Source organism: Amphibalanus amphitrite, unplaced genomic scaffold (assembly GCF_019059575.1).
Source record: "Amphibalanus amphitrite isolate SeventyFive unplaced genomic scaffold, NRLGWU_Aamphi_draft 000662F_arrow, whole genome shotgun sequence".
In the NCBI taxonomy this organism is placed as follows: Eukaryota; Metazoa; Arthropoda; class Thecostraca; order Balanomorpha; family Balanidae; genus Amphibalanus; species Amphibalanus amphitrite.
This window is the reverse complement of record NW_024882156.1, coordinates 350615-367731: the sequence shown is the minus strand read 5'-3', so window position 1 is coordinate 367731 and position 17117 is coordinate 350615. Positions and strand designations below refer to the sequence as shown.

The following is a 17117-nucleotide window of genomic DNA, read 5'->3' as shown; positions in this document are numbered from 1 at the left end:
CTGGAGGCGCTGGAACGCTCTCTGGAGGATTCTAGAGCTTTCTGGAGGTTTCTGGAGGTTTCTGGAGGCGCTGGAACAGGCCCATAAAAACCAAAAATCCACACCAAGCGCACCATGCAAAAAACCGAAACCCCGCCTCTTTGCAACAATGCGCCGTTGTTTGACTAGGCAGCGTATTATTTGACTTACTAAGCGCTACCATATTCCTTCATTTTACCTACACCTTTTACTTCATCGTAGGAATAACACGTTGAAAATATTGATATGATATTGAGGATTGACCCGCTAAATCGCGTGGCGAAATAAGCGAATGGCGATGAAAGGAAGAAGAAGAAAAACGTGGCAAATTGCCGCAGCCGGTCAATTTTTTAGTTAGCGAAATTGTCTGAAGATCAAAATGTTTCATTATCACAAAATCAGCGCGTAGAAGCCACAAAGAGCGATAAAAACACCGGATAAATGACCAACGTATCTCTTCCGTCGTCTGAGGACGGTTAAGGGAGAAATGTCCAAGGACCGAAAAATGCCTTAAAAGGTCCAGCCTAATCACCTGGTCTCTTACTTTCAAAAGAGCATCTCTGAAAAGAATTCAGAACTCAGAACTTATTTCTCCCAGGAGACCAACCCCATCATCGTCATTCCGCTTTGCGAGCCACGGCAGCATGTTTCGGAAGTCGTCTGCGCCGCCGGTGATCAGCTCCGACCTGGTGACCTTCCGTTGACCCTGCGACCTTCTCTGTTCATGCCTGGTGGCGCTAACTCAAAGCGGCCGGGCAGCCGAGGACAAAAGGGGCGGCCGTCTCGTGTGCGGCGCTCACTCTGCCGTCTGACCGGAGACGGGCTGACCGGAGCCGGGCGCTGAGTGCCGGCCGCGCCAGAAAGCCCGCAGCTGCTCTCCGTTGTGTATGTCGACTTTGCTGACGTCGGCAACACTGCACTGACAAGGCTTCTGCACGTCAGTCATTGCAAAACATTTTAATCAATTTGACCGAGACCTGACGTTCAATTGCCATGAATACAAAGTTTTTTTTTTACATGCGTATTTACCTACTTACATTAAATGGTCGAGTCGGTAGGCATCTATACAGAACTATGTCCAATCCCAGAAGTTTGACATGATCTACCTTCCCAATTCTCCCTCCGTCTCCTCCCCTCCCTCCGTTCTCCCCGAGCTGTTCTCCGTACCGTCCGCCCCCACCTGTGATCCGTCACGTACCGGTCCGTGCGTGCGTCCGGCTGCCGTCAGCCGGTGATCAGTCCGTCTGACCGATCATCAGTCGGTCTGACCGATCGTCAGTCCGTCTGACAGATGGACGGTGGTCGCCGTTTGCCGGCACACAGACGGGACTCGGGACAGAGAGCACGTGTCCGGTCGCGGGAGCCGCGCGGGGGCGGTCAGTGGGACGAATTGTGCATACCAGCGGCGCTGGAAGGGTCGCGTCTGATATAGACCGGCCGCCGGCCGGACACTCAGTCGTCTAGGTGAACTGTCCCAGCCTATGTAAGCCGTCCCTCCCCACTCTAAAGACACCCGTCCCGCTCCCATCCCGTCCTCTCGGCCCTTCCGCACTCTCAGCTGTCCCACTCCCAACCGTCCCGTCCCGTCCCACTCTCAGCTGTCCCACCACCCCTAGCCGTCCCGTCCCACTCTCAGCTGTCCCACTCCCAGCCGTCCCGTCCCGTCCCACTCTCAGCTGTCCCACTCCCAACCGTCCCGTCCCGTCCCACTCTCAGCTGTCCCACTCCCAGCAATTCCGTCCCGTCCCACTCCCAGCTGTCCCACCCCAGACCGTCCCGTCCCACTCTCAGCTGTCCCACTCTCAGCTGTCCCATCCCTAGCCGTCCCGTCACGTCCCACTCCCAGCTGTCCCACCCCTAGCCGTCCCGTCCCGTCCCGTCCCTCCTCCGGCGCGGTGTGAGGTCGAGCGGAGGCCGGGCGGATGCCGTGTGAAAGGGTCCGCGCCGTAATAACGCAATCACCGGTGCACCGGCGGAGTCCCGGCGCCGGATGGGTGTGGGTGCAGGCAGCGCTGCCGGCGCGGGGTCGGCGGCGGATGGGTGTGGGTGCAGGCAGCGCTGCCGGCGCGGGGTCGGACTCGGCGCCGCGCCGCCGGACACGGACACGGCGGAGCGGACTGCGCGCGCTCCGGCTGCTCAGACTACATATACCGAGAAATCAGAAAATAGCTTCGTTTTATCATCTATCTTGATGTGGATTGCGATTGAGCTCATTTAGGTTTATGTTCGGCGAAACCTAAATTTAGCTTGGGCCTTGGCTACATGAAACATGTAGCGCTAATAATGCAGGGCGTTATATCCGCTGAGACCTTTAAGCGACCACAGCTGTTGTGGCGCCAAGAAGTCATAAATGGGATATTTAGAAAAAAAACTGTCGTATGTTTGTCATCAGTCGGCAAGAGTTGCACAGTCCGGCTGTCCAAGCTCACTGCCCAGTGCCCAGTGTCCCTCGCCGTCTTTCGTGTGAGTTATAATGCACCGGACGGCAGACGGCGGCGGCTGCAGATCCAACAACTGCTGCGACACAACATCAGAGGCAGCCGCTAAAAATACAGTCTCCGCCATCGACCGACGGGACGGCGGGGCGCACATCACACATACATGCTGCCTACATATATTCACCGATACATACATGCACCGGTGAATATAGGTACCTAATTATAAACGGTACAGCCCTTTTAGTGTAAATGGACTTCAATTGAGCACAATTAGATAGCATTTACTGTGCAGGTGCACATTAGGATTATGAAGAAAACATGTTGCTCTCTTTCTCTCCTATTCTCTTTCCATCCCTCTCCCTCCCTCGCTCTTTCTCCGTCCCCTCTCTCCCTCGCTCATCCTAGTATCGGAGCCCGCCTCCGATCCTACCTGGTTCGCGGAGGGGGAGGCCCTGCACCCGTTCCGTGCTTCTATCCTCAGGAGCCGCAACCCCCTCCGGGCTGGACAGGCAATTCTCATGCGGGCTGCTCCCTTGGAGCGGCACCGCTGCTCCCGAGGGAGCGCACCCCGTAGCCGGGTGCAGTGAGTACTTTGGGGCTGGTCGCTGGTCGGCCTGTCCTTCGGGACCAGGCTCAGCCCCGGTGACTCACTAGGGTGCCTGCCCAGACCAATGTCTCCCCCTAGTTCCTATCATCCTTCCGGCTCTGAAATGGTCTAAATGGACCGAAAGGGCCTAACCCAACCAAACAAACAAAAGGCCCTGCAGCTAACAGCTCGGGAGGCCGATGAAGGTCACTGCCCGACAGCAGCCGGGAGGGGAGGGAGGTCCCATCGGACAGCAGGGGAGGGGAGGTCCCCAGCGAGCCATGACGCCGACACACCACCCTGGAGAGCAATAACGCTCACCAACTGAGTGCTCGGGGACAGATGAGATTTGACGGTTTCAAAACAACGAGCCGGTTTGTTTTGAGAGCCGAGCCGCCATCGTGTTTAGGTGACGTTCAAAGCAAGACTAGTTCAAAGGAAGGTTGCAGCCAAAGAAGAAAAAAGCGTCTGGTACGGCTCTCGGCTGGTTACCTACCAACTAAGTACTAATGAACAATTACTTTCTTTTGATTTATTAAGTGTTAAGTCGATATGTTTGTTGTAACCAATACGCATAATTTTTCAGAATAAATCGTACTTATATTTTTTCCCCTGAATACCACCAAGACAGGTAATGTCATTCGTATCCGATAAGATAAGGGAGCCGTATAAAATGCAGTGCTTTCCGCGATAACTTATTTTCGGACCTGCGATAACGATAAAACGATAAGAAAGGTTTGCGATAACGATAAACGATAAACGATAAGAAAATAACGGCGGTAGCGATAACACGATAAAACGATAACTATAATTGTTTTTTAACAGCGATAACGAAACGATAAACGATACAACGATAACGATAATTGTTTTTCAAAAGCGATAACAAAAGCGATAAGAAATACAGCTTAAATAAGTGTACTTAAAAAGTTTTTTTTTGCAGATCTATACACTTAGCAGATGACAACAGGCTGCGCAGTGCGCACACCGCGCACACATACTGTCGGGCGGCATACACTGTCGATCGTCTTCCATTTTTTAATCCCGTTTTACATTTTATCGTTTATCGTTCATAATTTTTGTAACTTGCGATAAGTGGATGAGCGATAATTTTGAAAAATTAGCGAAAAACGATAACGATAACCGATTTACTAAACAGCGATAATTATCGTTTATCGTTTATCGCTCATCCTATCGCATGCGGAAACCACTGATAAAATGTTAATAGGACAAACACCGATATACTTTCGGGATGGGATCGCATGGAAGAAAATACCGTTTGTTTCAATTGTTGACCTATACCAATTACATGCCTACTTCCCGATATTTCTGCAGATCAATCAATTACCAGAGCTGAAAGCGTTACGCTTAATTATCATTATGCATTTATTTATTACATGTTAGTTCGACCTAATTTTCGTGCAACTTATATCTCATGTTAATATAACTATAGGTATTCGGGTATTAAGCTTCCATATTTTTAATTAGCATTCCAATGGATAGCCAATATAGGTACTAGGTAGGTACCCAACTATGCAATATACAATACAAACGACTCACAAAATATGTCAAATCCGTCGTACTTTTCTGCGTCATTTTCTGCGTCGAAGCGATCTCACTGCGCACATGTCCCACATCGACCATGCATACGAGTATACGTTACGCCGCTCTCGTTAGACAGCGGCGCACTCTGAGCTGGCACACAGTCTCCTCCAGAAGACATACCACATGCGAGTGACACCTCTCTGCAACCCACACAAGGCCAGTGGCCCTCGACTAAGGACGAAGCTGGCTATCGTATAGTCACTGCACTGCGCGGTCATCATTTTACAAAAGTATACACGATCCGGTCTTTGGTGACGGTTTTACACCCGTCTCGCCGCACCACCATGGTTCGCCGAGTTGACGGACCAAATACGAGTACGGCCGGCGATCCGCCGTCTTCGCTATAAAGCACACGATACACTATATGCAGTCGCTCCCAGGAGCCCCCTTGCCGTCCTACCGGAGCGACTAGCCGCGGTGCCCGTGCCGCCCCACTGGAGCTCCCCTTCAGCCCCACGAGCTCCCCTGCCGCCCCACTGGAGCTCCCCTGCCGCCCCACTAGAGCTCCCCTGCCGCCCCACAGGAGTTCCCCTTTCAGCCCTAGAGCAGCGAGTTGGGCGGGTGCACGTGTATGGTGTGCGTCACCAGACTGTCGGCCGAGCGGGTTTTGCGCGCGGCCGCCAGCGCGCAGGCGTCGCGCGCGTGCGAGAGCAGCCGCGACGTGGACTGCGAGTGCTGGCAGGCCATGCTGCCGCGGCCGTGCGGACAGTGCACCATGGGGATCAGCGGCGAGTGCAGGCGACTGAAGGCCAGCGCCGGACTGGCGTCCATCAGCAGACCGCCCTTCTGCCAGAGAGACGGGGACACACGGAGAGACAGGGACGGGTCAGACGTACCCTGTCAGATGGGGACGGGCACTGACCACTGCGCACTGAGCACTGACCACTGCGCACTGAGCAGTGAGCAGACCGCCCTTCTGCCCGGACACACGGAGAGACGGGGGACGGGTCAGACGGCGACGGAGAGGGGCTCCACGACCAGTCACGACCGGATTAGTACCTAACAAATGGTACACGGCACAGAGCAGGGGGAGCATTTCGGTCACACGTCTTCATAAGTTGCTTTTCACCAAGTCGTAATTACTTCCAGCTGCGAATCAAGCTACGCTTCTTCGTTGGATCGGCTACAAGCCCAAAGTAACCGTTTAACTCGAATTAAAGATTATCCTATCTTAAACACGTCTATTCAGCCTGTAATGTGGCTATCCACTAACCTGTGACGTTGGGTCGTTATAATCGGGAAGATATGGCTCCAGCATTCTTATCTTTCCCCACCTGTAAAATGAATATCTGTCACCGATTTGAAACGGGCAGGAGAGCATTAAGTACACGTGCATAATGGACTGCTGAATATCCTGTGCGAATGCAATATAGTTCGACGTTTATTCACTGTTCGCAGCATGGTCTCCTTCTATTGCGATCTCAGACTCCATTTTGCACTGACTGACCTTCAAACACAGAGCGTCTCTCCATTCCCTCCTCACCTGTGGCCTGTGCACAGACTGACCTGTACAAACCGAGCATCTCCATTTGAGACTCCTGTGCACGCAGGGTGACTCCACTCCTGTCTCACCTGTGCACGCAGAGCAGGATGGCGGCCACCCAGATGACCAGTGCGGACGCCACCAGGACCATCTCCTCGGGCCGGACGGGGCCGGCGGCGATCGGTGGGGCGACCTCTGACCGCTCCGCCGACGGGTCACCGCCCGCCGGCCCGTCCGTCAGGTTCACTGCAAGGCGGGGACACGGGTCAGGTCAGCGACCTCAGCCACCGTGGTCGTATCGTGGTGACGGACATCTCTTCGAGTGTGTTGAATTCCTAAATTATCTGCATAAATAACCGTATAAGTGAGAACTAATCAGAATCTTCTACGCTCAAACCAATTTCGGAATGGCATGAATCGATTAAGAAAGCGACAGAAACTACATGGTTCTCTATTTAATATCTAGCTGGTATCATCTGTCGTCGTTCAGTAGGTATCCACTCTCCGATGAGTCCCGGCCCAGCCATCACTCTGTCCGGGCCAGCCCGGGCCAGTCCCACCCCTGGCAACACTCTGTCCGGTCTGGGGCCAGTCCCACCCCAGCCATCACTCGGTCCGGGCCAGTCCCACCCCTGGCACCACTCTGTCCGGGCCAGCCGGGGCCGGTCGGGAGCGGCGGGCCGGGACAGATGGCCGGCGGCAGATCATGTCGCATGACACGGGTCATCGGAAAGGCGATCGATGGGGTGTGCCGTGATACGTCGCGGTCAACAGCGCGACCGAGCGAGTCCACACCGCTAACTCACGGTCACAGTACAGCGGAAATCACAGCGGTCACACAGGACACATCACAGGGAACACACGGTGAACTCACGGGCGGCTCATGGGGAAGGTCACAAAGGCCACACGGGATAATAAAACAGTAACAGAGTTTACACAGGGAATGTCATATTACCATCTCCTAAATCACTTAGGTAATTAAACTTGAGAGATAATATATAAGAAATCATGCACCGATTGAACCGGAAATGGGAATAAAGTAGGAAAAACATATCCCAGTAAGGCGAGCAGTTAAAAGATGCGTAGCAATTGGTACGGTAAAACGCAACGAAAGAACCTGAGCAATATGAATTTAGCCGTGCAGTTCACTATCGGTGTTATTCGACCCTGGCCCCTGGGGAAATTTGGGACCTTCCCGTACTATTTGTGCAGTGGATGATCAGATAGGCACGGTGATCTCTATAATCGGATTAATGGACTGCCACTTAACCTGAGTACATCCGAAATATTCAGGCCGCAGACGACTGTCCCAAGACGGGCATATTTTGTGGATTTTTGGAGACGTGTTGACGCGAGGGTGGCGCACTTACCCGGAATGCTGTGCATTCAGACAGACTCACTGTACCTATTGTGACGGGTTGAAATGCACTCTTACCTATCTAGAGGATCCGCTGCAATATCCGATGTCCCGATCCGGATCCGCTGTCTGAAGTATTAAGTTCTTAGATGGAGGACTATTTTTGAGTGGTTTGAGGTTTCTGTAGTCTCAGATCATCAATATCGTGGCGTTTGTGGGATAAGTGACAATTTAAATTAGCAGGGTACATTGTTAATAATCAGATACTAACCTCTTCGAGTTAGCCCTAGAAGAAATGTCAATTGCACGCATCTGCCACTGTCACTGAACTAACCCGCCGTAAGAAGTAGGTAAATCAAACAGCACTGCAGCTGATTCGTTTCAGCGCTGCTGAGAGGGTAGGCTGCGCCGCAGAGCATGGCGGCGTGCGGCACAGCCTAAGTACGCAGGTAAGTCTGTGGTGGATAGCCGCGTAACGGCCGGGTAACGCCGAGGGAAAAATGTAGCAGTTAACTGCTACATTCCACGACAATTGGGGGGCAATTGTACTTAAGCAGACGCATGCATAAAACTCCCTCAACAAGAAGCCAATGTATAACGAGTGATTTCACCCACGTCAATTTATGCGGGCCAGCACTCGGCATCCTCTGGCTTCTCGCCAAAGGTGCGAGAACGACCTACCATAAACAATGCCACCTTCTCGGGAATATTTACCGATTCTATGCGAACAGCACGTTAGACAGCAGTGCTCGTTACATCCCGGGCGGCGCTGGTCCGTACCTGGCATTGTCCAGGTGTCGCAGGCCGGCAGAGGGAGGCTCATGGACGCCCCCGGGCGGGGACGGGGCCGGCCGGCCGGTCGGCACCGCCCGCTCACACCGCGCTGACCTCTGCTGTCTGCTGACTGACCTCCTGTAACGGCGGCTGGGAGTCTGGCCTCACTGAAAACAATTTAACCCAAGGCCGGCGAGTAAATCGGTGTTTCACGGGTACCCCTATCCGCAACCATTTTTAACCACCCTCCCAGGAGTAGTGCTAGGTCCCATGGCGGTGTAGTCGTACTTGCTCTGAGCGGATATAACCGCTGTCAGCAAATATGTCCGCTGAGAGCAGGGACGACTACACCGCAATGGGACCTTACTGTAGGTACTCCTGGGAGGGTGGTTAAAAATGGTTGCGGATAGGGGTACCCGCGAAACACCGTTTTACTCGCCGGCCTTGGGTTAAATTGTTTTCAGTGCTGTAACAGCGGCGAGTCAGGCACTAGCCCGAGACGGCCTGCCCCTCACAGTGACAGGGTCGCAGACACAGACACTAGCCCGAGACGGCCAGCCCCTCACAGTGACAGGGTCGCAGACACTGGCACGGGGCGGAGGCTTTGATGAGGCGATAAGCTCGAGAACAGGTTAAGCGTCGCGCTGTTCGCTTAAAGTGGCTATAACCATAGATGATGTAACTCACGGTGTTATTCTGTTTATTTCTAGTAAAGCTAGGTGAGGTGTGCTGCTGGGTATGTGTATGCTAATAGCCGATTTTATGAGCATCACAAGACACAATTCACATATTAAACAAATCCCTACTTGTTTTAAACGTTTTATTACTTTAGGTACGCCAAGCAACATAAAATACCGTTTAAACTACGATCATGTTTTCATGTTTTCTTTGCCTTATTTATCTACAAACGAATGCCGTCAGCAAGTTAAGGTAGTTACGATTGTAATGCTCTAGTTTATTGTCCTTTCTTTCTATCTCTTATATCTACATACTCCTACAGGCTAGATTTCGTATGACCGCGTGCCTTTACATATTTAGAGGATATACGCCGTGGAAAAAAGTACGGTTATATGTTGACTTACGTAATGCGAGGTCATGCGTCGTCGCGTAAATGCGTAGACACACATGCACACCACCGCAGGGCCCACCTAGTTAGTCCGGTGCCGGGAATACCGACAGTTATGAGCCGGCCTATCGGATGACACTTAGGGCAGACGACACGCAGTTAATGACGTCATCAGACGTCGCTAATTGGCACGTGATTGGTCAACAAATGACTCGTGACACCGCCCACTTTGTATCTGCACAGTGCGCACATAGGCTACCGGTGCCCACCTTATCGTAGCGTGCGTTTTTCACTGGCAACCGTAACATTATAAATTTCCGAGACATAGGTACTCGTGCATAGGTGACTCGTACATCGATGACTGGTGTACGCCGAGAGATGCCAGCTTCATTCCTTTACCGTTTAACGAATACCGTCATAGTCTTAGCTGAAAATCAGCACATGATACGTTCCCGTTCAACACAAACCCACGGAGCATCAGAAGTCACCATAAAATAAAACCTCGTAAAGGTAACTCTTACCTAAAAGGCACTTAAAGTTATCTCCACCACATCACGATAAGCTCCGCTCGCCGGCTCTGCAGGCCCAGCTCCCGCACCTGTTTCGGCCGCCGTCGGTGCCCGCGCTGCCGGTCGTCCCTGCGCTGTCCGTTCAGAGGTCGGTCTCAGTCAGCCCATGGCACCTCTGTGCGGCCCAGCCACCACCTGTTGTGCTGCGCGCCGAGGCTGGCGATCACCGGCCGGCCCCCGGCCGTCGGCGGCGGCTCCGACGCGCGCATCCCGGCCCTCTCACCTGCCGCCGGGGGAGGCAGGGGGGGGGGGGCGGCTCCTGCCGGGGACGCCGCGGGCTTTGAGTGGTTTTGCTGGTCGGCCGGGCCGGAGTGGATAGTCGGCCCGTACGGCGTATATACGCCGGTCGGCAGTCACTCAGCGGGGCGGTAGTTGAGTTAGGAGAGCTCACTCGCCACTATCGATCCAATGCTGAAGGAGAGGCTCAGACGACGGTGTACCGGAACTTTGTGGGCCGCGCGACAACCGCAGTCGGGTTGGGGTAGGACGGCGGCGCAGACCACCGATCTCGGCCACCGGCCTCGACTGACATCAACTTCCGTCGATAAGGCAAACGTTATGAACGTTACGCACCTTAGTACACATATGAATGTTTGCACAGGTCCACTGGTCTTATACTCTGCCTCTGTGGACAAATTCAACTGACTCTTCCCGTCCTCAATCCACACAACGGTATCAGCCGCTGAGCCGAAAGTCAGGCTCTGTGCCGCCCTTCAGCCGTCGCCGAGCACGACTGGAATGCAGATTACGGTGTAACCAGGAAGCAGCCCGACTGCCAATCCGGTATGGTTCGGCTGCGCTCTGACGTAATCCATGGGGCGGACTCTCGTCACTGAGGACGTGGGACGTGAGACGTGGGACGTGGGACGTGGGGCGTGGGACGTGGCCGGGTGACATGGGCCGGTATGCATAGCCAGCGCACTGGAGGCCCCCCGGGCCATGCATATGACTCGCAGCACCCGGTATTCGGGCCGGCGGCGTCATATTTCGGCACATTGATTTGAGCATCGGCCGCTGGGCACGAAGATGCGCGACATTCATGTTCCATGCATAAATACATACATTAACCGTATATGTATACCACTGGTCCATGGCCATTGGCCATAAGCATGAAGCCATCGTTAGTCGCGAGTCGTAAAAGCTCGAGTAGTTATCAGTTCATGATGAAATAATGCTTCAAAAGTTGGCAGATCTCTGAATGATCTTTGGACACCGCTCTCTGGAAAGCAATATAAGTAGGTACCAATAATCTGCCGGGACCAGTAAGTTCCCTTGAATGATTGAAGCTGCCGAGTACCTATATAATATTTCAAGAACCGTCCGTGACACGCATAAATTAGTCCTGGGACCTTAGCGTCCTGCCGTGCAAATGCTTCCTGAAATGGTTCACTTAAACAATGTTCAATGAACTGTCGACATTTTACTTGTCAAAGCGTGAAATAGCGGCTGCAGACACTGAACTAACATGAATGTTACGAAGTGAAACATGGACTAATGACATTCCTGGGATATACCTACGGTAATGATACTCGTGGAAGACTTACATAATGCACACAACGGTGGAGCACGCCGACACGACCAGACTGCCTGGTTTGGTTCCTCATTGCTCGGGTAATCCCCGGTGCAGATGGGCGCTCCGTTTCCCTGATCCGCCGCGTCCCAATGTCCGTCCGGCGGCGCCCGCATCCGGGCTCCGCGGAAGGCCGCGCCGCCGACACATGTCGTCCATTTAACCGGCGCCGCGGTCTACTGGCACCGATCCGCCCCGCTCGGAGGACGAGAAGGTCGGCCGAGCTCGCGTCTTATCGTAATTAGACGCGGCAGCGGCGGGGGCGCGGCCGCGGGGATTTGGCGGCGCTGATTGCCCGGGCGGTGATCAGGCGGCGCTCCGACCGACCGCGGCCACCGGTCACCGGATATTGGTCACCGAACCGTGACGGCTGACGTCACCCGGCCCAGACGTACCGACAGAGCCGAGTCTGTGCAGACAGGGGAATCGGTCAACGGATCAGCTCTGACGGAGACCTAAACCCACTCACTCCAACGTCTACCGTCGCCGTAAAATGAATAATTCACTTTTTAAATTTCATTTATTCTGCTGTTCAGCTCGGGCATTAGGTAGCTAAAAGCCTATGCTGCAGGACTGTTTTCACCGAGCTATTTCATTCATAAATTGTTAGCAATATCGTCGGTCATCATCACCTTCAAGCCAAAAATAATGAAATTCGCCATACCTCCAAAACTGGGACCATGCTGATGCGCCATAACCAACGACGAGACCACGAACCGCCCGACTCGCACTGCGGGTCAGGGAAGCTTTGCGGGTTGCCTACCCATCAGGCGCTCAGCGTGTACTGCGGGCTGCCTACCCATCAGGCGCTCAGCGTGTACTGCGGGCTGCCTACCCATCAGGCGCTCAGCGTGTACTGCGGGCTGCCTACCCATCAGGCACTCAGCGTGTACTGCGGGCCGCCTACCCATCAGGCGTTCAGCGCGAGTACTGCGGGCTGCCTACCCATCAGGCGCTCAGCGTATACTGCGGGCTGCCTACCCATCAGGCGTTCAGCGTGTACTGCGGGCTGCCTACCCATCAGGCGCTCAGCGTGTACTGCGGGCTGCCTACCCATCAGGCGCTCAGCGTGTACTGCGGGTTGCCTACCCATCAGGCGTTCAGCGTGTACTGCGGGCTGCCTACCCATCAGGCGCTCAGCGCGTGTATTGCGGGCTGCCTACCCATCAGGCGTTCAGCGTGTACTGCGGGCTGCCTACCCATCAGGCGCTCAGCGTGTACTGCGGGCTGCCTACCCATCAGGCGCTCAGCGTGTACTGCGGGCTGCCTACCCATCAGGCGCTCAGCGTGTACTGCGGGCTGCCTACCCATCAGGCGCTCAGCGTGTACTGCGGGCTGCCTACCCATCAGGCGCTCAGCGTGTACTGCGGGCTGCCTGCCCATCAGGCGTTCAGCGTGTACTGCGGGCTGCCTACCCATCAGGCGCTCAGCGTGTACTGCGGGCTGCCTATCCATCAGGCGTTCAGCGTGTACTGCGGGCCGCCTACCCATCAGGCGTTCAGCGTGTACTGCGGGCTGCCTACCCATCAGACGTTCAGCGTGTACTGCGGGCTGCCTACCCATCAGGCGCTCAGCGTGTACTGCGGGCTGCCTACCCATCAGGCGCTCAGCGTGTACTGCGGGTTGCCTACCCATCAGGCGCTCAGCGTGTACTGCGGGCTGCCTACCCATCAGGCGTTCAGCGTGTACTGCGGGCCGCCTACCCATCAGGCGTTCAGCGCGTGTACTGCGGGCTGCCTACCCATCAGGCGTTCAGCGCGTGTACTGCGGGCTGCCTATCCATCAGGCGTTCAGCGTGTACTGCGGGCTGCCTACCCATCAGGCGTTCAGCGCGTTTAGTGTGAATAGGTCCGACTGAGCGACGATACAAGCAACAGACAGCTCAGTCACGTCTCAGTCGAGCAATGGTGCAGCTCCGTGTGGGTCACGACAGCATCGGCAGTATCAGAGATACCGCACTTTGAAAGGCCACACCCCCGTCGACCGGCCGCACACCCCTCGACACATGACACGCCCGGCCGCGGCAGCAGCCGAGTGACGAGGTGATACATTATCACATCACGGCTAATTAAAAACTGTCGTGATATGCCATTTTGCTGGCAGACGTATGATCGACAATATCGCCGTCGCGTGAATAATAACGTTAGGTGTAGAAGCTTCCTGTACAAAATAGCTAACTGGCGCTTACACTAGACGCGGTTACATAGGGTTTGTTGCAAGCTTATATCTCCGCCCGTGATGTTGCAAAAGATGCCAATCGTGCTTAACAATTTACAAAATGATCCCCTCTAAATATTATTAAGACAACTGCATCGAAATTATCGCCAAATAAACGAGCTAGAGCCTCGTCAAAAATGCTATGCAAGCGCGACTACTGTGCACACTGCACTATGAACCATTTACAGTAAGTAAAAATCACCATTTCACAGTCGATGTTTGCGGGTCTCCACCCAGAGCTCGCAGGTCTTCAGCCGCTCGCTGAGCTCGAACCAGTCGAACACAGTGCCGGCCGGGTCCAGCGGACGGTCCACCAGCTCGTTGAAGGTCGGGCCCGTCACCTGGAACTCGTCGCTGTCGATGACGGCCAGGGCGGTGTGGGGCCGTCGCCGGGGCTCGGCCCGGCCGCCCGCCGCGCAGCGGTGTCGTGTCAGCGCCGACCGACCACGCTCCGGGTCGCGGTACTCAAAGAACGCCGACGAGCCGTTGACGCGGCGTAGCAGGGCGTTCTTGCGGCGCTCCTTGGGTCCGCTGAAGCGGGCGGCGGCCGGGTCGGGCGGTCGGGGAGGCGCCGCCGGTCTCCGCAGCGTCACCGACCGTCGCGGCCGCTGCGGCCGGCCGGCGTCACCGCAGAACTCAGCCCTGAGCTCGGCGGGCCCCGGGTCCCTCTGAGCGGCGCCGTCCAGGGCTGCGAACACTGCGGCGAACTCTGCTGACATCTCCGCCGGCCGGCGGCAGGCCTCCAGCAGACTCAGTTTGGAGGAGAGTTGGTGCAGGTGGTGCCTCCCGCCGTCCCTCCCCTCCCCCGTCACCAGCGGCGGGGGAGGCGGCGGGGGAGGGGGCGGCGTCTGCGGCCACAGCTCGGCGTGCTCTGACCAGCAGTCGGAGAGCTCCGACACGGGACTGACGGGCAGCAGCGCCAGCGAGGAGGTCTCCGACAGCACCTCGTCCACGTGCCGGATCCGCCGAGACGAGGGCGGCCACACCGGACACGACGAGGTCAGCGTGGAGCGCCGCGAGCCCTCACCGCCGGCCGGCAGCTGCAGCGGCGGCACCGGGGCCGCCGCCGGCCGCGGGCTCACCTCAGTGCGCGGCCGGGGTGACAGCGGTGTGGAGCCGCCTGCAGTCCGCAGGGAAGCTGCCCTGCGAGCCATTGCAGAGCTCCCGCAACCGGATATTACTATCTGGTCGGACGGCTCGGCTCGCGGCGGGATGGAACAGGGCGGCGCAGGCGCGCTGATCCAGTTTCACCACCTCAACAATGAAGAAACCGTGCGCGCTCCTGCAGGGGCGGTCTGCTCCAGCTTGAGAGCAGAGCTGACCGCCATGCGCGAGGCGCTCGCGGCTGTGGCCGGCCTGGAGGAAGGGGAGCTGGCATCAATCAAGTCGGTCCGCCTCCTCACCGACTCAAGGTCTGGGCTACAACTACTCGGCCGCGGCCCAGCTAGCCAGACCATGGCTCTGGCCGCCGAGGTCTGGAGGCTGCTGAACACCCTCGCCGAGAACGGCACCGAGACGGTGCTCCAGTGGGTGCCAGGCCATGCCGGGCTGGACGGCAACGAGACCGCCGACCGCCTGGCTGGCGAGGCCGCGGCGGGCGACCAAGATAGCGCACCGATTGACCTATCGAGTGCGCGGGCCGCCGTCACGCGCCATGTCCGGGAGCTGTCGCGACGGAGGACAACCGCTGCCCACCCGCACCCGGACCCCACGCCTGGCCACGACTCCCTGGCGCGCTGGGGGTCGGTGACGCTGTCCCAGCTGAGGACCGGCACATCACCGCTGACGCGCGACACGCTCTACAAGATTGGCCTGGCAGCCAACGACGAATGCCCCGCGTGCGGGGAGCCCGACAGCGTGACGCACCTGCTGACCGATTGTCCGGCCTATGAGGCGGCCCGCCGCCGCCGCTGGGGTGTCGACCCCCGCCTGGTCGACGTCCTCGGCGGCCCGGCGGCGAGGGTCGTCGACTTCATCGAGGGTGTCGGGCGGACCGAGCCGCCGCTCGACACGCCTGCGCCGCCGCCCCCCTGAGCGGGCTGGCGGCGGGATGCAGAAGAAGAAGAAGAAGAAGGGGGAGGGCGACTCAGAGTCCCCGCCGCCGGCAGGGGCGCGCTGCGCGGCGGCCAGCAGGCGCGCGTGCAGAGGCTCCTCTGCTCTGTCCCGCGGCGTGCTCCGCAGAGGGGAGTCGTCACCCGCCGAGGAGGGCACCTGGAGAGTCGAGGACGAGGACGTCTTCTCCGACCTGGTCGATCCCGTCGCCCGGCCCGACTGGGAGGGTGACGTCCTGTCCGACCTCGACGGCGCAGAGCGGCTCGAGAGCGACATTGTCCTCTCTGTAACATGTGATGGCTCCGGGTAAACGGTGACTATGAAATATGTAATTAAATGGCTCAGCTTCCTCGCATCATTCACGCTAGGGTCGATCAGCTCCATCGACGAACTGATAATAACCGAACTTCTCAACACAAGACATTCGTCGACGAAGTTGGTGAGCTTGTACGATTGTCAATGCCCTCCACTATCCAAAGCTGCGCTTGCGCAGTGCAGACTTACGGTTGTTCGAGTGAGTCAACAATACATACCAATTTGGACAACTATCGGCGTGTTTCTGCACGGCTTTCAACCGTCCAATGGGAGTTAAGAGGCCGCTGACAGATCAGTTCACTCGGCAATCTCAGCTGCGGTGGGTCGAACGCCGGCTGACTGTGACTGTTTAGTGTGGAGTGGGACTGTCTGTCCTGGGACGGCGTACCTCGCGTATCGACCAAACAGCCGGTGAGCGCGCCAGCCGGCGGGGATACGGAGCCGGGTCGGTGGAGGCACATCGACCCCGCGGCCGGTGGACCGGCCGCGTCCCGCTCCCGTCTGGTGGATCGGTCGTGTCCCCCGTCTGTCCGGTGTCTGTCCCGTCCGGCCGCGTCCCGCTCCTGCCTGGTGGATCGGCCGTGTGCCCGTCTGTCCGGTGTCTGTCCCCGTCTGTCCGGTGCACCGCGCCGGATCCCGCGTCTGTCCGGTGCCTGTCCTGTGCACCGCGCCGGATCCCGCGTCTGTCCGGTGCCTGTCCCTCTGTCCGGTGTCTGTCCCGTCTGTCCGGCGCGCCGGCCGTGCTCCCGTCCGTCCGATGTCTGCTCCCCGAACTGGAATAGCGCCACTCCCGGCGGCACTTATTGGAGCGCGCTCAGCGCTGAGCGGCACCTTCAGCCGCGTCCGATCGCGTGTGTGCAGCTGCTGGCCGCGCGTAATACCATTCCGGTGCAACTGACGCGGCGCTAATAATACCCACTCAGAGCAGTGCCCGGAGCCACTCAGTGTTACTTCAGCCTGTTTTTCGTCGTCGGCATCCCGCCTTAGAGTATCCGCTCGCAGGACGCATGCGATAAATCGTGCCTTATTGAATGCTCCGGGACATACCGGCCCCCCATGCCGTTGGAACG

The 17117-nt window shown here is 56.8% G+C and overlaps 1 protein-coding gene across 2 annotated transcripts; it reads right to left on the bottom strand.

Moving 5' to 3' along the window:
- Positions 1 to 5178: 5178 nt before the first annotated feature.
- On the bottom strand, positions 5179 to 11855 carry LOC122364225. 2 transcript variants are annotated; one of them, XM_043334412.1, is made up of 5 exons: positions 11438 to 11855; positions 8265 to 8421; positions 6217 to 6373; positions 5858 to 5918; positions 5179 to 5430 (listed from the first exon to the last, which is right to left on the bottom strand). In XM_043334412.1, exons 1-5 carry the CDS (start codon positions 11495 to 11497, stop codon positions 5185 to 5187), a joined length of 681 nt encoding a protein of 226 aa, XP_043190347.1. In that variant the 5' UTR covers positions 11498 to 11855; the 3' UTR covers positions 5179 to 5184. The 2 variants fall into 2 exon arrangements, with proteins under 2 accessions (XP_043190347.1, XP_043190348.1); XM_043334413.1 differs by lacking the exon at positions 11438 to 11855 and adding an exon at positions 9923 to 9970 and having other exon boundaries at positions 8265 to 8425.
- Positions 11856 to 17117: the final 5262 nt, after the last annotated feature.

Coding starts and splice junctions, on each gene's coding strand:
- LOC122364225 (XM_043334412.1), bottom strand. CDS start 11,497: ATGAGGAACCAAACCAGGCAGTCTGGTCGTGTCGGCGTGCTCCACCGT. Junction 8,422..11,437: donor TCCACCGTTGTGTGCATTAT/GTAAGTCTTCCA, acceptor GTTTTCAGTGAG/GCCAGACTCCCAGCCGCCGT. Junction 6,374..8,264: donor CGACACCTGGACAATGCCAG/GTACGGACCAGC, acceptor CCCGCCTTGCAG/TGAACCTGACGGACGGGCCG.